Source organism: Diceros bicornis, chromosome 20 (genome assembly GCF_020826845.1).
Source record: "Diceros bicornis minor isolate mBicDic1 chromosome 20, mDicBic1.mat.cur, whole genome shotgun sequence".
In the NCBI taxonomy this organism is placed as follows: Eukaryota; Metazoa; Chordata; class Mammalia; order Perissodactyla; family Rhinocerotidae; genus Diceros; species Diceros bicornis.
In genome coordinates, this window is record NC_080759.1 from 57,890,284 (window position 1) to 57,910,697 (window position 20,414).

The 20,414-nt window shown below is 40.8% G+C and overlaps 1 protein-coding gene across 1 annotated transcript in view; it reads right to left on the minus strand.

Annotated features, from left to right (window-relative positions):
• Positions 1 to 20,073, minus strand: part of ICE1 (interactor of little elongation complex ELL subunit 1) — a 61,308-nt gene extending 41,235 nt beyond the window's left edge. Inside the window, exons 1-6 of the mRNA XM_058564378.1 lie at positions 19,779 to 20,073; positions 6,106 to 6,164; positions 5,469 to 5,503; positions 2,892 to 2,910; positions 2,008 to 2,119; positions 133 to 209 (exon numbers count right to left, since the gene is read on the minus strand). Of these exons, the coding sequence (XP_058420361.1) occupies positions 133 to 209; positions 2,008 to 2,119; positions 2,892 to 2,910; positions 5,469 to 5,503; positions 6,106 to 6,164; positions 19,779 to 19,862 (386 nt within the window). The 5' untranslated portion in view covers positions 19,863 to 20,073. The remainder of the gene's footprint in view (positions 1 to 132; positions 210 to 2,007; positions 2,120 to 2,891; positions 2,911 to 5,468; positions 5,504 to 6,105; positions 6,165 to 19,778) is intronic.
• Positions 20,074 to 20,414: the final 341 nt, after the last annotated feature.

The following is a 20,414-nucleotide window of genomic DNA, read 5'->3' on the forward strand; positions in this document are numbered from 1 at the left end:
TAGTTCAATATCACACAGTTAATTAAAGCCAACAAACCCAAAGACAGAAAAAAAAGAAACAGTACTGATTTAAGGATTAGCTATTTTCAAAGATGAAAACCCTATTTGCACAGTAATTTTAACACCACTTACTGAGCATCAGTCTTCAAGCATTCTTCTTTTACACGAGTATATTCCTGATGAGTATCTTGATACAACTTTAGAGAACTCTAAAGAAGAAATAGATATATATTGTCAATTTGAAAGTTATAAACCATCAGTGATAGCACAGTCTGACCATGATAAGCTAAATTATTATCATTTAACAGTATGAAACTAACCAAATGAATAAATATATTAGGCAAGAAACAAAAGTACAATTCATTGAACATTTTTGTGGATATAACCAGATCCTTTATAGCTGTCATATGATTAATAGTCTAATCAAAGCTATAAAATTTAAAATATACTAATTTTAAGGTAACTCCAAATCTTCGTAATATTGAATAGCTAATATTTTTGTCTCAACCAATTAACATTCAACAAAACCTAAAGCAGTTTTAGAGCTTAATAAATACAAGCTATCATTACTACTAGACAAAATATAAAACAAATCATTATATTTAATGTTAACTGGGAAAAATGTGTTAATACCAATCAATATATAAACCTTGATGGCACTGGAATGGGAAAGAAACTGTTATTGAGCATTACACCATAGTATAATGTGTTTATGATAATTCTTTAATTGCCAGAGCTCAGAGAGATGGATTTTATGACCCCTTTTTATACATGAGGGGTCAGAGGATCCACAAGCTAACTTATTCTTCCAAAGTCACAGTGAATGAGTGACTAATTAGGTTTTATCATTCAGGTCTGACTCCAATGTTCATGTTTCCTCTCAGATATGGCTGATGAGATTATTATATAATCACAGTTAGACAAAATTCAATGTCACAGTTGTTTGTTTAACTTTCACTGCACAGTTAAATACATAAGAGACTTTCTATAGAAATTGGAAAATCTGTCACTGTTAAAGTATGTAAGACTTCATTCAGATAGGTGCATGGCATTACTAAAATGGCATACTTGGAAGACTGAGAGGCACAAATACTATCATGAAAAGAAATGACAGAACAGGTCGAGAAGCCAAGAATCATTGCAGCTTGGCTACGACTTGCCACATGCAAACCAGCTAACTTTGTTGGCTTGAGTTTTTTTTTTAACTGTAAAAGCCACGAATTATCTTCTAAGATTCCTGTAAAAAGTAAAACAAAATTTATATAGCAAAGCAAGTTTATAGCATTTTAAACAAAGTGTTTTACTGCAACTTGATTTTGAAACAAAGAACATGATTTCTCTATCTTTAAGTTTGAATTTTTGCATGTTATTTTATGCTTCAAGCAAGAAAAACGTGGGCAGGCCCCGTGGCTTAGCGGTTACGTGCGCGCACTCCACTACTGGCAGCCCAGGTTCGGATCCCGGGCGCGCACCAACGCACCACTTCTCCGGCCATGCTGAGGCCGCGTCCCACATACAGCAACTAGAAAGATGTGCAACTATGACATACAACTATCTACTGGGGCTTTGGGGGAAAAAAGGAGGAGGATTGGCAATAGATGCTAGCTCAGAGCCGGTCTTCCTCAGCAAAAAGAGGAGGATTAGCATGGATGTTAGCTCAGAGCTGATATTCCTCACAAAAAAAAAAAAAAGCAAGAAAAACGTAAAAAAGCAATCAATGCAGGACACATAGAGCCATAAAAATTGACAGCTAGAAGGCGTCTCTACTGAATCTCTCAAAAAGCATGAGCAACTAACACAGCATTACAGAGTTAATAATTACTGTAAGGACCAAGCCATTCATCAACTACTTCAATGGCCTCTAAGTGTAGTAACACACTTAAAGAGTCTTGACTAGCATTTATTTCCTTTGTTAAGACATAAAATGTCCATTTATCCCAATTTCAGTAAATAAACAGATCTTAATTTACTGAAGATAAATCTTTGTAGGAAAATTACTTTAGTTACCTTTTTCTCTTCTAACTCTGCTTTTAAAGATCCCAGTTCTTCTTGACATTTCTGCAGAGGAGAAATTTTTTGAAGCATCTGTTCCACTTGGTGATGCAGAGTACTATTCTCTCTAAAAATGGACAATGCATTAATATTAGCATAAAAAAGTATCTATAGTGAATTATTAAATATATCTACTGGTGATTTTCGATTTTATTCCTAACAAACAACAAAGGAGCAAAACAATCTCTCTTTTTAAATGCATTCTATTTATACCAACATAATCTTCATATTGCTTTTTATTTCTTTGGCATTTAATCTATTTCTAATAAAACTATATCAAAAAGCTACTTGAGAACTACACCAGATTCTCAATCTGTTGGAGAATATATTAAAGGACAATATGCCAAATACTTTGGCTCTTCCAATCTTGAACTCATCTCTGTTTATTCAAATTAAATGATAGGTAATTTTGTGATTTAGTTTATAACCACATTTTGCCTTCTTCTAAGTGATATATGTAATCCGAGTATGAAACATTGCTAAATTTTTACGTAAGTCTATTTTAGATTAAGACATACAAGATCAACAACCACATTAAATAGTCCAATTCACAGAGACAACAATAATTTGATAGCAATAAGCTTCATCTCAATGGTAACATGGTCAGTAAAAGTTACTGAAAACTCAAGTCAAACACCAGGCCGTGATTTAAGACCTTAGTAAGACATTCATTTGAACAATTTAATAGTAAGGAACATGTGAATCGTCTTTTATTATGAGCATCAACGCAACATTCCATAAAAATGGATCAGTCCTATGTGGTGCTTTGTTTGAATCTGTTTAAAAATTGAGTCTGATAAATGTCTACCCCAAATCCACCATGAAAACAGTTAGCTTACCTTCTTGCAAACTGCAGCTGTAAAACTTGTTAAAGAAAACTCTGAGAATTTTATCTACTGATACTTGTCTGAAAATAAAACTCACTTTAAAACTATCTGAATAATCCGTGTTATATGTATACAGGCAAGATCATAATTCCTAGAAAACAATACTCAAAGTTCCATCCGTAACATAGTGATAAAGCTTTTTACCGAGTTGTTCCTATTTACCATAACATGTACCAAAAGTCAAATATCTGCTTCTCTAAATTAAAAAGGTAATTGCTTAAATATATAACTGATTAAATTCCAAGAATAAAGACAAAGCAATATGCAACTAACGGAAAATACCTTGAATCCGGTATATATCTGAATTCCCAAACAACCTTTCATTCCTCAAATAGTAAGAGCATAATTTCAGCAAACCAGAGTTATGTACTTAACTAATACCATAGATAACTATACTTAATGAGTAATGAGAGAAGAAATACAGGGCAAACATAAAATCTAGATAACCCCTCACCTTTACAATTTACACAATTTGATAACTTCATTTTCCATCTCATGGTGACAGTAAAATGTTCCAGAATAGCAAAAAATAATTCCTTTAACTTTCATCTCCTGTAAATTCCTACTCATATCACAATATAGCAAATGTGTGTTTGTCACAACACATCTGTGTCCTCCTCCATTAGAACGTAAGCTTCTCAAGATTAAGGAGTATATTTTATTCATTCTAAATTACTGCAGTCTTGGGCCGGCCCTGTGGCTTAGCGGTTAAGTGCGCGCGCTCCGTTGCTGGCGGCCTGGGTTCGGATCCCAGGCGCGCACCAACGCACCGCTTCTCCCACCATGCTGAGGCGGCGTCCCACATACAGCAACTAGAAGGATGTGCAGCTATGACATACAACTATCTACTGGGGCTTTGGGGAAAAAGAAAAAAAATAATAATAAAATAAAAAAAAAAATTATTAAAAAATAAAAATAAATTACTGCAGTCTTTGCATAAAAGAAGAGTTCAAAAAACATCTGAGGAAATAAAATATACTCTCTGCCCTGTAGTAAGAGGAACTGATAAACAACAAAACAGTCAGAATTACCAAAAAAACATAAGGAATCAAGTTCTATAGAAACCCAGATTAAACCTGCAACATTGGTACCTCAGGCTGTAGGGCAAACTGCTGCATATTGAGGTACAACAAATATATATTTTGGACAAATGCAAATGTGTTTTTTTTTTAAATATCAATATTTACGTGTAGCTGAGGCTGAAGCTCATTATCACATCACAGAATGGGAATTCAAGAATAATTTAAAATTTTATCAATTTTTAATAAATTATTTTAATAATTTGATTTAAAAAATTTTGTAGTCAAATTTTAGAAAACTAAATCAATAATCTCCCTGTTAGGTTACCTGTAATTACCTCAAAACGTTATGCCATTTCTTCCAAAAAAGCATATAATGAACACATTGCTCTCCTAATATTGGAATTAATTTCCTATTTCCCTATTTACCTAACTACAAGTAGTTGTAATAATTATTTCTACACAACATTCATAATCAAAGATATCACTTTTGCAGTAATATACATTTATAGGTAAACAGACTGATAGTTTCAACAATTAAAGCACAAGAAATTTTCAACAACCTATAGTTTTGAATGTAAAAATTCAGATACTAAAAATAAATCTAAATGCTCTGCCCTGATTTTATTACTCTAATCACACAAATTAGATATGATGGTACCAACACAAACAAAGAATTGGTGACCACGTATAAGTTCAGGGATCCTAGAAATAACATTGAAGCAGGCCTCAAGTTACTGACAAAGTTAAATAGCAGAATCTGTCCCAATCTTGACACTGAAGCTGCACTTCAGTAAACCTCTAAAAGTATATACGTCTTTATTTTTATGGGAGAAATTTATGTTTTTCTGAGAAAGATTTAATTCAGGTAAGTATTATCACACGATGCAGAAGGATCAAAGTTATACACACTATTTTCACCCTGCCAAGAAAATATTTAATCAGAGGCCAACTAACTACAGGCGCTCTAAATGGTTACTGAACAAATGGTGACTATAAGCCCAAGAACTATCTGTGATTACAAAATTACACTATATTAACATATTAATGTATTAATATACAGTAATTCTCTACAAATCACAAAAATAATTAACAAATCAATTTCCCACACTCTGAATATTCCTATAGTGCCCCTCTTGCAGAAATTCCAAAATGACATTCTGATGGTATCATATTCAGCTTCACATTCCTCCTAAATCTAAAGAACATATATCACGTCCTCAGTACAAATGCAAGACCTACTCATTAAAAAGCTTATGAGACCTTAAGAAAATCAAAATTGATAACAAAAACAAAATAAAGACTTAGTCTCCTTATTTTAGAACTTATCATTAAACACGTATTGAGAGTAAAACCTAGCTGTTTACTATGCTTGTTAGAAGTACCCCCAATGGAGCCTATAAATATTGCCTTCCAAAATATAACTATGAAAAGAAATTCTCACATCTCTTTAAGAAATTATAAATAAGCAAATTCAAAAATTCAAAGGAAAAAGCCAGTAAAAGGATATCATCACATTTCTTCTGATATTCTGTTAACAAATTACTGCAACAAAGAAAAGAAGTTACTTGTTTATATCTAAAAAACATACAATGTTAAAATCATGTTTCCAAATATGCAGGGCACCCTTTCTTCCTAGGTTTCCTATAACAAATTTATGCTTAATTAATTATATATATGCATACACACACACACGTAAATATACCTTACATTCCTTAAAAGCACTGTGCTGATATGAGCTTTTAATTTAAAAATTCCTTTGATTTAAGTAATATCTTAGCCTATGAAGTCATAAGACTTTTACAGAATTTAAAAACAATCAATTAACTCTCACAGCACGGCCATGGAATACTGTGTCTGAGGTCCAGCCCTAAGGCTAAGAAGGCTCTGAGGACAGAAAACAGCTTCAACAGCAAAAATCACTTCCCAACCCATGAGCCTTAACTGTAAAGGCCTGTGGACCAGTAAGAGAAGGTTCCTGCTGCAGGCAGGGCTCACAAGAAGCTGCACTATAATCAACACCACGCTGGCACCAGACTGAGAAACTCAAGTTCTCCTTTCAGCCAAAGGGGTCTACCACCACCACCTGCTCCAACTCGTTTGTCAGGTTCACAAAATTCAGCCCAAACAAATGAACACATACTCACTCTGTATTAATAATTTTTTGCTTCAAGGTAATTAATGCTTCGACATATTCATTTAAATTCTGAAAGAAAAAAAAGCTACAGTCAGCTACTTGTTTTTATAGCATATAATTAAACAATTTTTCCTGTAATTTAGTATAAAATATAAACCTATTGTTTAATATATTACATTAACACAGAAGTGTGTACATCTATTATTTACACTGTGTATAAACACACAGACATACTCTGTGAGCCCATGCTCTCTCCCCCTGAATGTCTTTCTCTGTCCGAATGCTGGTGCCCCTTTAACAGCCAAGGATCTGAAGAGACGCTTTGACTGTGTGCGCTTAGTCACAGGGAGGGCTCAATAAAAAGTCACTAGTTTAGTTCACTGATTACTGTTAATCATCAGTCTACACTGTACTCTACATTGTTTCTGAAAGGATTTAAGATAACCCAAAAAGACACATAAATTATAAAAAATAGCAAAAAATAAAAAAAATACCACGGGAAGGACAAAAAGGAATATTAAAATGAGGTGGAGATTAAGTGAAAAGTTCATTTTATAAGGATCTATATTACTCAACTTTAGGGACCAACTACAAATTTGGTTCTAAATTATTGCTACCAACTTGAGAGGGAAAACAACATTAGTTACACTGTTCACAATGTCCCTAAGATTTAAAATACGCAGATTTTTTTTCTTTTAAATGACTTCGCCTTTAATGTCTCCTTTTATCTTTGGTAAACACTTCAGAAATAAGAACTTATTTTTAAACATAACCACAATAGCCTTTTCACACCCAAGTAATAATTCAATAATAACATCCAGACTGTGCTCAATTTTCACTGATTATCCCCAAAGTGTCTTTTTCTAGATAATACAAATGATTTTAAAAATTACAGTAACATTTTCCTTTATGGTAACATGTGCATTTCCTTTGCAGTCATACGTGTAACATATTTGTTAAAATAAAATTTTTACACATTAAAATATATAAATAGTATCGGTTCTCTTGTCATCTCACCACCTATCAAAAATCACTGTGACTTTCTGTGTATATCCTTTCAGAACTGTTACTGCATATGTAAAATATATTTGGATGTACTCAGTTCAACCAATTTTTCACTGAAGGACATTTGGGCCCCTTTCAGTCTTTGCTAACAGCAGGCAATGAATGTCCTTGCCTGTTCCTCCATGAGACACTTTTATTTTTCCTTAGGATAAAGTCCAAATAGGCTCTCTGCATTAGTGATAGTCTGTGAGCTCTGATAATCTTAGAGTCATATTTCTTTCTCATTTACATTTCTTTATGAGTGATATCAAGAAATTTTTTTATCTCTTCTGGCCATTCATAGTTTTCCTTTTATTAATAGACTCAATATTGTTTGCTTATTGGTGTGGGTACACTTTCCTTATGGGCTGCAATATTTGAGAGACAGTAACCTCCCATCACATGTTATAAATATATACATGTATATGTTTGCCAACTGATCATTAAAATATAACCACATAGCATACAGAAGTTTTAAATATTCAGTTAAATCTGTCACTTTTTAGAAATTTTAGTTTCCTGATATATTTAGAAGGCTCTATCCCACCTAAAATGCTAAAATAAAAGGATTCTTCTACATGTTATTCTAGTACTTTTATGCCTTTACTTTGTGTATTTATATCTTTAACTACTCTGAAATTTATTATTGTATATAGTGGAGACTCCAAACATTGTAAATCAAAAGAACAATGAAGGGACTATTCAATAGCATTAGTGTATTTGGCTTTCCACATTAAAAAAAATCTTTCATTAAATACAAAATAAAATCTACAGAGCAACAGATTTCTGAGCAGAAGATAACGCATCTGCTTTTACTCCTTCCCTAAAACTAGCTAAAACTACAGTCAAGAGATTTTTTTTTCCCCCAAAGGCAAAACCCACAAGTACAAGAACAGGACAAAAGACAAATAGACACTAGAAAGCAGATTCAGGGCACTGATTTACAGACCCAAGAGAGCCAGCAGTGGGGAAAAGTGAGAAAAAACTCAATTCACACTGCAAAACTTCAACAAACTTGGGGATCAGTGACTCCCGGTTCCTCTGAGAGACAGGAGAACAGGGATGGCGCCAAAATGAGAACTGGTTGCAAGCTTTCTGATAAGCATTTAATCCTCCAATTCCCCCCTCTCTGCCATGCCTCCAGGAAATTGCTCCTCTCCCATCCAGCAGAAGGAGGTTTGCTTTTTGAAGAAGTCTCTGCCTGGGACACTGTGAACACTTGGGGCAGGGGGACTGAACCAAAAACAGAGGGCCCAGGTACACCAATTCACAGTGACTGGAGACTGGCCGCCTCCTTCTCTTCCATTAAGCTCCCAGACAGTGGCAGCCAATCCTTTTGGCCTCCAGGCAGGAGACTAGAAGCACTTTCTCTGAGGAAATCTGACCAGCCTAGAGATAAGATCTAAAGGTACTGACAGGACATATTCTTCCATCAATAAATGGTCCACCCAGACCTACTGCAATGAAGCTCAGGGTCCAGAAGCCCCAAACACTCAGCATTTCCAGCCAGCATATCAGTTTCTGCTCTAATATGAACAAACGATCAACGATTTCCAAACATCAGAGAAAAATTCATCACATGAAAGAGACCAAAACAAAACAAGCCAAAGCAACCGGTAGTAAACAAAAACTGACAAAACTTCAAAAATATTAATATAATCTTATATAAATGATGTTATATTCATGAAATAAGAACAAGAAGCTATATCTAAAAATATTTAGAGCTCTTAGGAATTTTTAAAGAAAGCTCTTAAAAATTAAAAACATAAACGCCCACTAGGATGGCCAAAATCAAAATGACAGACAATAACAAGTGATGGTGAGGATGCAGAGAAATTGGAACCCTCAAACATTGCTGGTGGAATATGAAATGGTGCAGCTGCTGTGGAAAATTGTTTGGCAGTTCCTCAAAATGTTAAACAGAGTTAACCATATGATCCAGCAACTCCACTCCTACGTATATACCCAAGAGAACTGAAAACATATGTCCATGCCAAACTTATACACTCTTATTTATAGCAGCATTATTCACACTAGCCAAAAAATGGAAATACTAAACGTATATCAACTGATGCATGGATAAACAAAATGTCACACAGCCATACACCATGATTATTTGGCAATGAAAAGGAATGAATGATACATGCTACACCATGGACAAACCTTGAAAACATTACACTAAGTGAAAGAAGCCAGTCACAAAAGGCTACATGCTGAATGATTCTATTCATATGAACTGTCCATTATAGGCAAACCCAGAGACAGAAAGTAGATTAGTGGCTGCCAGGGCTTAGGGGGTGGGAGGTGGGGGTGGGAGGAAACACAGGGAATCACTGCTAATGCTTAAAGGGTTTCTTGGTGGGAGCGCAAGGAACATGTTTTACAATCACATAGTGGTTAATGGTTGCATAACTGTGAATATACTAAAAACCACTGAACTGTACACATTAAAAAGATGACTTTTATGGTATGTGAATTATATCTCAATAAAACTGTTATAACTAAATTAAAAACAGGAAAGCAAAATGAAAGACTCAAAAGATTAGATAGTAAAGTTGAAAAAAACTCTCCCCAAATAAAGCAAAACACAGAGATGGGAACGAATCAAGAAAGAAACAGAGTTAGTGCCCGAGGTCCCACAAGCCCAACAGCAAGTTCCAGAGAGAATAATGGAAGATGCAGAGATAATGAAAGAAACACTGATATTCAAGGGAAAAAAACCCAGAACTGAAGCTAGAAGTTTCCAAATTGAAAGGGTCCACTATGTGGAATACAAATAGGATCCAAACCATGAAACATCAGCAGAAAATTTCAGACCATCAGAGACACCGCAAAGATCCTATAAGAATCCTGAGAGAAAAATAAAATGAAAAAAGCCATATACAAAGAATCTGGCTGGCATCAGAATGGCTTCAGACTTCAACAATCTAGAGACCTAGAAATCCAGCCTTCAAAAGAGATCTAGAAAGCAAGCCTTCAAAATTTAAGGAAAATGAATTCCAAGGTCCAATTTTGCACAAGATACCAATCGTGACAGTAAAATAGGCATTTTCAAATCTACGAAGTCTCCACAAGCTTACTTCCCAGACATCCTCGCTCAGGGAGGTTCTGAAGGATGTGAACATGCTCCACCCAAATCATGGAGTAAACTGAGAGAGGACAATGTGGGACACAGAACAGAGGAAAAGGGCGTCTAGGAAGGCAGCTGTGCACCAGATGACAGCAGGTCTGAAGGCTCAGGAGGGAATTTTTCCCTTAAGAAAACCACAGAATATCTGGTGGAATGAAAACGTTAAGAAGATATTTCTACCTAACTGGCAGAGAACTGCAAGTGAATGTAGGTTTTCGTCATGCATTTAAATTATGACTTTCTTAAACAGAAGTCTCTTCCTCTTTTCTTCCCATTCTCTTTGGAGTTCTTTGCTAGTCATCTCATCTTCCCCGCTCTGCTTCCAGATGCCATTATGTAACGTCAATTACTATGCCAGAGACATTCCAGAAACCTCAGGGTCTAGAGTCACACACAGCTGGATACAAATTCCTGTTCCACCACTTTCTGGCTGAGTGACCTTGGGCAAATTTACTTAACCTCCCTGCCTCAGTACCATTTCCAATTTCATAGATAAGGAGGAACTGGGAGGTCACATAACTGGCTTGCTATCAGGATTAAATAGGATGAGCCTATTAAAGTGTGTTAACCCAGTTCCTGGCATATAGTAAGCACTCATTAACATTTTCAAGATGAGTAAGTTGGATTAAGGAAGTAATCATTAATCAAGGGAAACAAGAAAACACACAGGAAAGGAAAAGTAATCGTAATTTACTCCAGAGTTTAGCTCTGAATAACATAATAATGTAATAATGTCAACTCTGAATACTGACCGAACCGAAATCATAACTACAACGAGATGGGGGGGTGGGGGGGGGTGGTCGATGAGGCTCAGGTGTAATAGGGTACAGGGCAAAAAGACCCCAATCTTCACTTTCCAAAGTCAGAAATCGAACGATATGCCTAAAACTGGAAAACAAGAAGTAGAAATACAAGTCTATTATCCCATGACGTGCAAGTTCATTACGAAACACAAACAATTAAAAGTGGCGTCTCTTGGGAAGGGGGATACAAGGGGGTGGGGGCTGCTGGCTGTCTTGACAAATTCTGTATATCTAGCTGTCTCTCTAATCTATGTTCATGTAACTCTAATAAAAATAAAAATTTAAAATCACAAAACATACCATTACACAGGGGAAAAAAAAAAGACTAAGTGAAGGCAACTTCTTGGTTTCCTACAGCACTCTACTCCGTGACTAATTTTTTTTCTAAGGCCTGGTTGTGTGGCAGCTCAAATACGGTCAGATGCTGCAGTACCCTAATAAAACATTCTTCTTGGGGCTGGCCAGGTGGTGCAATGGTTAAGTTCACGCGCTCCACTTCAGTGGCCTGGGGTTTGTGGGTTCAGATCCAGGATGTGGCCCTACGCACCGCTTATCAAGCCATGCTGTGGCAGGCGTCCCACGTATAAAAAATAGAGGAAGATGGGCATAGATGTTAGCTCAGGGCCAATCTTCCTCAGGAAAAAGAGGAGGATTGGCAAGGGAGGTTAGCTCAGGGCTAATCTTCCTCACACACACACACACACACACAAACACATTCTTTTGTTTTCCTCCAATCTTAGTCAAATGTCACTTATGCTGGTTGCAACCAAGGTCTCTAATGAGTCTCAGAACTGTGACCGTTCAGCAGGCTATGTCTAGGTGGAGGGCACTTAGGGCCCCTGACCCATCTTCGCTTACATGGGCACGCACTGTGGGCTACTACTGTCTAGCCTCTAGGGAAGGAAGGAGCTCCTGGGTGTTCTTCCTCTCCAGGAAAGGTCAGGTGGTGCAGTTTCTTTGATGATCGCTTTTCTCCAGAAGTCTTGCTCTCTTCTTCTGGAACTTCTATTACATCTATTGAAAAGCTTAGATTTACTCCCAATTCTCTCTTCTAACTACCATCCTCTGCTTTTCTCTGCCCTCTGGTCGGTTCCTCAAGCTCTACTTGACACTATTTCACCTGTTCACTAATACTGTCCCCAGCACAGCCCATTCTCTTACTCAGACTTTCTGTTCCCATTTACTCCTTTTCTATAGCACATTTTTAATTTTACCCAGACAATATCCTCCTAAATGTCACTGTGAACATCTAGCACTTGAGAAAAAGAAAAGAAATCCACTCTGTGCTTCCTATCTTCCCCTTCCTTCTTGCGGAAGTGGAATCAACACAGCGGCTGAGCACGCAGGGTGAGCTACGAGGGGGTGGCAGAGAGCAAGCCAGCAGGCCTGAGGCTGACAGAGGTGGACAGAGGAGATGGCCAGTGTAGTTAGGAAAATAGTAATACTAAACAAATAAGTAAAACATATAGATACACAGCAAATAAGTAAACATAAAGATGATAATTGGATAGGTAAATTGCCTGTTATCGACCTCAATGCTACTAACATTGCAGGCTGGAAGATTCTGTTGGGGCTGTCCTGTGCACTGTGGACGTTTGGGAGCATTCCTGGCCTCTACTCACTAGGTGGCCAGACCACTCCCCCCCGCAAGGTATGTGTGCAGAAAAGAGTTAATATAGCATACCTGTGACTGCAGTCCTTAGAAAGGCCTGCTTGCAAGACAGGCCCTTAGCTGGCATCTGGGAACTTGGATTTCTGGAGGGTTCCCACCATTCCCCAAACTGGTAAGAGTGGTTCCCTGTGCCTACACTGTGCGATGTGTTAATGCTGAAACTTGCCCTCCTTCTGGGATTCTGGAACCCTGGTAATTGCCAGGCAGAGGGTGCCCACATAACCGCACCCAACAGAATCTTTGGGCCCCGGGTGTCTAATGAGCGTCCCTGGTAGACAACACTTCACAGGTGTGTCACAAGGCACTGCTGCAGGAATTCATGGAGTTGAGTCACTCTCACCGGTTTCTTCCGATTTCACCCCACGCGCCCTGCTCTTCACTGATTTTGCTTTGCATCCTTTCACTGTAATAAACCACACCTGAGAGCAGGACTATATGCTGAGTCCTCGTAGCAAATCATTGAACCTGGGTGTGGTCTTGGGGATCCCTAACACAGTATAACCACCAAAAATGTCTCCAGACCTTGCCCAACATTCTCCAGAGAATACATGGCTCTACTCTTTAAACTTTCATGAGCATGAAAGACAGGGAAAGACTAAATAAAGGAGGCTGAAGAGATATGACAATGATATACAACACATATTCCTGACAGGACCTTGAACCACAAGGGAAACAGCTATTCCTGGGCCAGTAAGCAAAATCTATATGGGTCCACGGATTGGACGGAACTGCCATACCAACATTAATATCCTGATTTAGACGGCTGTGGGCTGATTATGTTGAAAGTGTTTGGATTTCAGGGAAGCACACCCTGGAGTGTGAAGGGGAGAGAAACTGTCTGTGTGTGGACACCAATGATGAAGCAAAGGCAGAAACATCTTAACAAATCGTGAATGGGGTGAAGAGAATACCAGAATTCTTTGCACTGTTCTGGCGACTTTCTTGCAAGTTCTAAATTATTTCAAAATAAATTATTTTTAAAAATCACACTAATCACATTAATTACTTTGCTGGGGGAGATGTGGCTAATTGTTCGGCTTGAATCCTCTCGGATAAGCCACATTTCCTCATCCTGTTTGCTAACTTTTTATTAACTGCTCTTATTTAAAAACTAAAATCTTGGGGCTGGCCCGGTGGCACAAGCAGGTAGATGCGCGCACTCCGGTGCGGCAGCATGGGGTTCGCCGGTTCGGATCCCTGGCGCACACCAACGCACTGCTTAGCAAGCCATGCTGTGGCGGCATCCCATATAGGGTGGAGGAGGATGGGCACAGATGTTGGCCCAGGGCCAGTCTTTCTCAGCAAAAAAAAAGAGGAGGACTGGCAGATGTTAGCACAGGGCTGATCTCCTCACACACACACACACACAAAATTAAAATCTACACCGATCTCTGTCCGAGCTGAGTGTGCTTCCTGAGTTGTTAGCTAGGACCCCCATGTGCTTTCCTCTGGCACAGTGTGCAGTGGAACCAGGCAGGACGGTGGGACTGCCCAAGCCTCTCCAACTATGCTCCCTGCACACTCATCCACCAACACCAGCTGAGTGGCTCTGATTCATGGGAAGGCAGATCCCAGGCTCTCTAGCCGCATTCTTAGCTGCCCTTACCTTTCACTTTGTGCTTGATCTATCACAAACTATTTGCTCCCCTCCACGTCTTTGCACACGACGTCCCCTCTGTCCACAACACTCTTCCTCCATCTCTTCCCTCTTATTTAGCTACAAATCATCCTTCAGACCTCAATTTAGATTCACTTCTTCTACGAAGACTTCAGTTGCCCCCTTAGATGCTCCCAGGGTACTGTGTACGTCCCCCAAGAAGGTATTTTTCACCTCATACTTATCCTGTGATTGTTTTCTCACTCATCTGTACCCTCAACTAGAACATGAACTCCATGCCTCCTCTGCTCATGACTGTATTCCAAAACGTACCATGGCAGCACAGACACAGTCATGCTCAATAGTTTGCTAAATGAATGAATTACAATTTTATGAGCATTCCTTGTAATATAACCATTTACAAATCAATATGTCTAAGGGAAAATATGTTTCAAGTTCCAAATAATGAAGTTCAAACCACTAGCAATTATCAATGGGAGTCTAGCACAAGTTTATGTAAATAATAGGCTCAAATCTGCTCCCAGGAGAGCCAAATACCCCATCTGTTCTGAATCTATTCTAGTTACATGAGCTAAACAGTATAACCATGTGCCTCAAACGCTCACCTGGATTCCCAAGAGAGTTAAATTATTTTGCTCTGCAGTGAATGAAACTGGTAAAAGAAAAAAAACGGGGGGCCTCTCCTTCACCAGAATAAAGCAACTTATGCCAGCCTGACCTAAAACCACTCAACTTAAGACTTCTTTAATTGTACATAATACCACCACAATAAGGATCCACACTGGTTTATGACTACCCAAGCTCGGCAATCCATATGAACACTGGGCTAGAGACAAGCGATAAACCATTATAATCAATGAGGGTGAGAAAACAGAGATAAACTAATGTGTGAGACTACAAAACAAAGGGTACATAAAATGTGGTCAATCTGTACACTTCTGAATCATGCAATCATCTCAGCACAGGCACTGTATCTCTTCATCCACTACAGAAAGGAGGGCAGGGAGGGGGAAGACATGAAGGAAGATTTCCAGTGCCGGCACACACTGTTCAATTCAGGACAGAGACAGGCTCCCTTTATGGTTCAGAATGAAGTCATGGCGCCGACGTGTGTGCCTCCTGTAGGGAAGGCGCCTGTAACATGCTTGTCAATTTTCTGCAAGATCCAGAAGTTTCAGTGTGTTAAAACTACACAGCAGCATATCTTCCCTCTGCACGGACCCTCTTTGGTTTCTCTCTCGCACAAGTTAACGGAAGGACAGAACCTGCTAAGGAACTATGTAACACATGCAGAAAGGTCTTGCCTAAGGGTGGTCATTGATCCACTAACTGACAAACGCCACCGCCTGTTCTCAACTCACACTCTTTCCAAGCTTGATTCCTACACACTCCCTGCTGAACTCTCTAACTCTCTCTGTTTCTCCTTTTCCCACAGTTCCATGTTCGCCTTCCTCATCAGCCAGCTACTTTTTCTTCACTGACTCCTCACGATGGCATGCAGCCCCGTGAATTGCCGCAAAGGTCTTCCAAGTTTCTTCTAACTGACAGAACATACTCCTCCATTCTCCTGTCCCCATCCCCCACAAACAAAACTCTCACAATGAACTTAGCACTCGTATAACCTGGCCTCTTTCCTATTTTCTTGGAAGTATACTAAGGTACCTTGGAGGCATGGCGCTCCACAAACAACAAATGCCAAAACAGGTGAACACCCCCAGTTCTGAGGTCATTCCAAAACTTCAGTCCCATATTTCCAGCATCTTTTCTGTCTTGGTTTTGCTTTCTGCTACCTCTACCACAGTTATCATAGTCACTCAGGTTTTAAATCTCTCATTTTCTATTTCCCTGACTGGAGATACGTCCACTCTTTGCACAGTTTCTCCTACCTAGAACCTTTTTCTTCTCTATTCCCATTCCCAGGAAACCTCAATTAATCCAGGCTTTTATGATCACTAGTATGCATTAGTAAAATAACTGATCATAGCTGGCTGCACGTCCTCCAATCCACCCTGCACCACCACCTATTACTGTTACTACAAGCACCGCTCTTCCATGGTCACTACGCAAAACCCTTCACCACCCCATAATGCTGACAGAAATAAGCACAAAACTTTAAAGTGGTTACCATTCAAGGTCCTCTATAATCTGCCATGAACCTATTTTTCCAGCCTTATTTTGCAATATTAAAGACTTGTTTCTTAGACTCTACTCACAACTAAACACCCTCTTCCCCTATAAAGGTATTCCAGGCAATGGAACACCCAAATGCAATGGAGCGTCTGGATCTAAGGAAGAGGTCTGCAAACTAAGGCCCTGGGCCTGTTTCTGTAAATTAAGTTCCCATGGAACACAACCACACCCATTCCTTTAGTATTGTGTGTGGCTGCTTGTACACTAGAATGGCAGAGTTGAGTAGCTGGGAAAAAGACCACAGCACCTAAATTTTTATGATCTTGCCCCTTACAGAAAAAGTCTGCGGACCCCTGGATTTAGAGATTTAACAGGATTACTCCTCTTGCTGTTTTGAAAACCAACAGTGGAACACGGCAAGGGTGGAAGGAGGGAGACTCATTAGGGGGCTCCTGCAATCGTCTCTAGGCCGAGGTTACAGCGGGTCACACAGGGTGGAAGCACTGGGGATGGTGAGACGTGCATGGATAACACAAGTGGAGCCAATAGAATCAGAGCATGGATTGGATGCAGGTTGTGAGAGAGAGAAACTAAGCAAGACATCTAGTTTCTAGCCTAAGCAACTAGAAGGATACAGTTGCTCCTTCTAACTTCTTTAAGATGGGGACTACTATGTGTAGACCAGATTTTTGAAAGATCAGATCCACAACTGAAAACCATAATTCACACCAGTTGTTCTTCTGCACAAAAGCATCCAATGACTCACTATTCTTTCAAAGCACAAGCCAAAATCCTTACAATGATCTATAAGGGTCCACACAATCAGGTCCTCCTCTGACGTCATCAGATTCCCCGTTATAGGCTGTTTATATACCTCCCAAAACTCATATGCTGAATCTAATCCCCAATGTGATGGTGTTTGCAGAGGGGTCTTTGGGAGGTGATCAGGTCATGAGGGGCAGAGTCTTCATGAATGAAATTGGTGCCCTTCTAAAAGAGATCCAGAGAGCTCTCTTCTCCCTTCTGCCATGGGAGGACGTAGCAAGAAGACAACAATGAACCAAGAATCAAGCCATCACCAGACACCAAATCTGCCACTGCCTTGATCTTGGACTTCCCAGCCACCAGAACTGTGAGAAATACATTTCTGCTGCTTATAAGCCCCTCAGTTTATGGTACTTTGTTTAGCAGCCTGGAGCAGACTAAGACAACATTCAAACGCCACCCCAAGCCACAATGGCCTCCTTGCTCTTTCCAAGCACTCCAAGCAGAGTACCTATGTCAGGCCTCCACACCTGATCCTTCCACAGGCTGGGAGGCTTTTCTCTCAATGTATCTATAGAGCTTATTCTCTCACCCCCTCACCTCAAATATAACCTTCTCTGTGACGCCTTCCCAGGACTCCCTATTTAAACTGCACCAGCCATTGGCCCCTTCCTCACCCATTTGCCCCCACCCTCACTTCTCTGCTTAATTTATCTCCAATGTTTTTATTACCTTTTCACATAACCTGTTTAATTTGTCTCCTCCCCCCACCTCCTAGAATGGAAGCTCCAAAAGATCAAGGATATTTCTCTTTTTTCCCCACGGTTGTAACGGCACTGCCTAAAACACAGCAGGTGATCAATAAATATTTGTTGAAAGGATCAACTAGCCTAAAGAATAAATATAAGCTATTAAAGATTGAAGAGAATTTCACTTATGTTCCTGGGGTTTTGAGGGAAAAAAATAAAAGCACATTATAAATGCTAAAACAATGCAGCTCAACTCAGACAACGATTTTACTATAAGTTCTCCTTCTACTCCAGAGTGCCAGCATATGACTCCCTTTTCTCTCTTCCCTGATCTTAACACTTAAAAAGAAAAAAGCTTCTTCTGATGGCCTATCTGGCCTACATTCCTTTGCTTTCTGGTCTCATTTCCTCAGCTCCTCTCCCCTCTGCACTATGCTCATACCAGCCAGCCCTTGTTCTGCTCCTCAAAGACATCTTGCTCCTTCTCACCTCAGGAACCTTTCCACCTGTTAACCCCTCTATCTAGAAATCTCCTCCCACACCTCTTCCAGCCTGCTCCTTCTCATCATGCGGATCTCCCAACTTCACCCCCTCAAAAATGCCCTGGCTGGAGACAAGACCACCATTCCAACTCCTCTTTTATTTTCTTCCTAACACTTAGAACATTCTAAAGTCTTATTTGTAGATATATATATTACTTATGAGAACAGATTTTATCTATATTGTTCACCACTATGTCCCTCGTGCCTAGAATACTAGATAGACTATGTGATAATTACATTTAGTAGGCAAGGTGGTGGAGAGTTCCTCTTTACCATTAAAGACACTGATATTTGGGCCCAGCCCTATGGCTTAGCAGTTAAGTGCACAGGCTCCGCTACTGGTCAGCCTGGGGTTCGGATCCTAGGTGCCCACGGACGCACCGCTTCTCTAGCCATGCGGAGGCTGCATCCCACATACAGCAACTAGAATGATGTGCAACTATGATATACAACTATCTGCTGGGGCTTTGGGGAAAAAAGGAAGAGGATTGGCAATAGATGTTAGCTCATAACGGGTCTTCTTCAGCAAAAAGAGGAGGATTGGCGGGGATGTTAGCTCAGCACTGATCTTCCTGGGGCGGGGTGGGGGGGGTGTAGACACTGATATTTATAAGTTAGACTCCCAACATCAAACAACTAGGAGGCCCTGGCTGTAAAGAGTACTTGGGACTACTTCCACTACTGCACAAGACCGGGCGCCAGACACCAGTAACTCCTTGTCTTTCACTGTAGACAACACTCCACGCTGCTGTTAAAAATTTCCAGGATCTGCATGCCTTTAATTGATGAATGGCCCTTCCAGCCAACCCACAAGTCGCCTAAGATCCTGCCTCCAGGGATGAACTATTTAAGGATGCACCAGAACAATCAGAAACCTTGTCCTCAAAGAAGTAATTACCCTCAGCATTTCGCCCATCCCTCACCAACCTAAAAGTCAGCCCTGGGGAGCCCTGAGGCTGAGTCAGGGAAGGAGGGATCCCTGCAGAACTCGCTCACCCCACCCCTACCACCACCGCATCCCAGTAAATGAATCTGGGTTCCAAGCCCAAATAAAGCAAAGGAAACCGTTCCCAAAACAACCGCAGGGGAAAACGGGGCAGTAAGGGAAGGAGGGGGAGCTTCTGCAGGGGAGCGGGAGCAGCGCGCAGAGCGCGGCCGCACCCTGCAGCCCCGAGCCCCGGGAGGTCGGCCGAGCCACTCCGCGCCCTCGGGCCCGGGCACGCGCCGCACCTGCTGCAGGGAGGCGCAGCCCTGGCACCGGGAGAGGTCCGCCGCCGTCCCGGGCGCTGCCGAGTGGGTCTCGCCCGGCATCATGGTGCCGCCGCCGGGCCCGGTGGGCCCGCACGCCTCAGGGACCGGCGGCCTCGGCCCTGTCCTGCCTCTGCTGACGCCGCCGGGGCCGCCGCCTGCCAGGCCGCTTCCCGCCGAGTCCGGGCGGGTCCATCCGTGCACAGAAGTCCCCGTGGAGCTGCCGAAGGCTCTCGGAGCCAGAGCCGCCTCGGGCACCAGAGAGAAGCACTACCCGGCGCGGCCCCCGAGCGCGACGCAGCCCAGCCAGGCCCCCACCCCGCCCTGTCTCGCCCCGCCCCTCGCCGCGGTGCGGGGCTGTCTGAGGCGTTGCCTGATCAAAATGGGGAGAGGAACCTCTCCGCTGCGGCGGGGGAGCCGCCCACTAGGAAATATCAGGAAGAATGAGGCATCAGAGGTGCACTCCTTCCAGTGTTTAGGGGTTACTCTTTTATTGCCGGCTTTCTGCCTGATAGACTTTCCATAGACACCTAAAACCTTCAACGAAGGGCAGGTGACCCGCGATGACGTCACTCCGGGCGCCTCCAGGACTGAAAGGACCCTGTACCGGGACTGGTA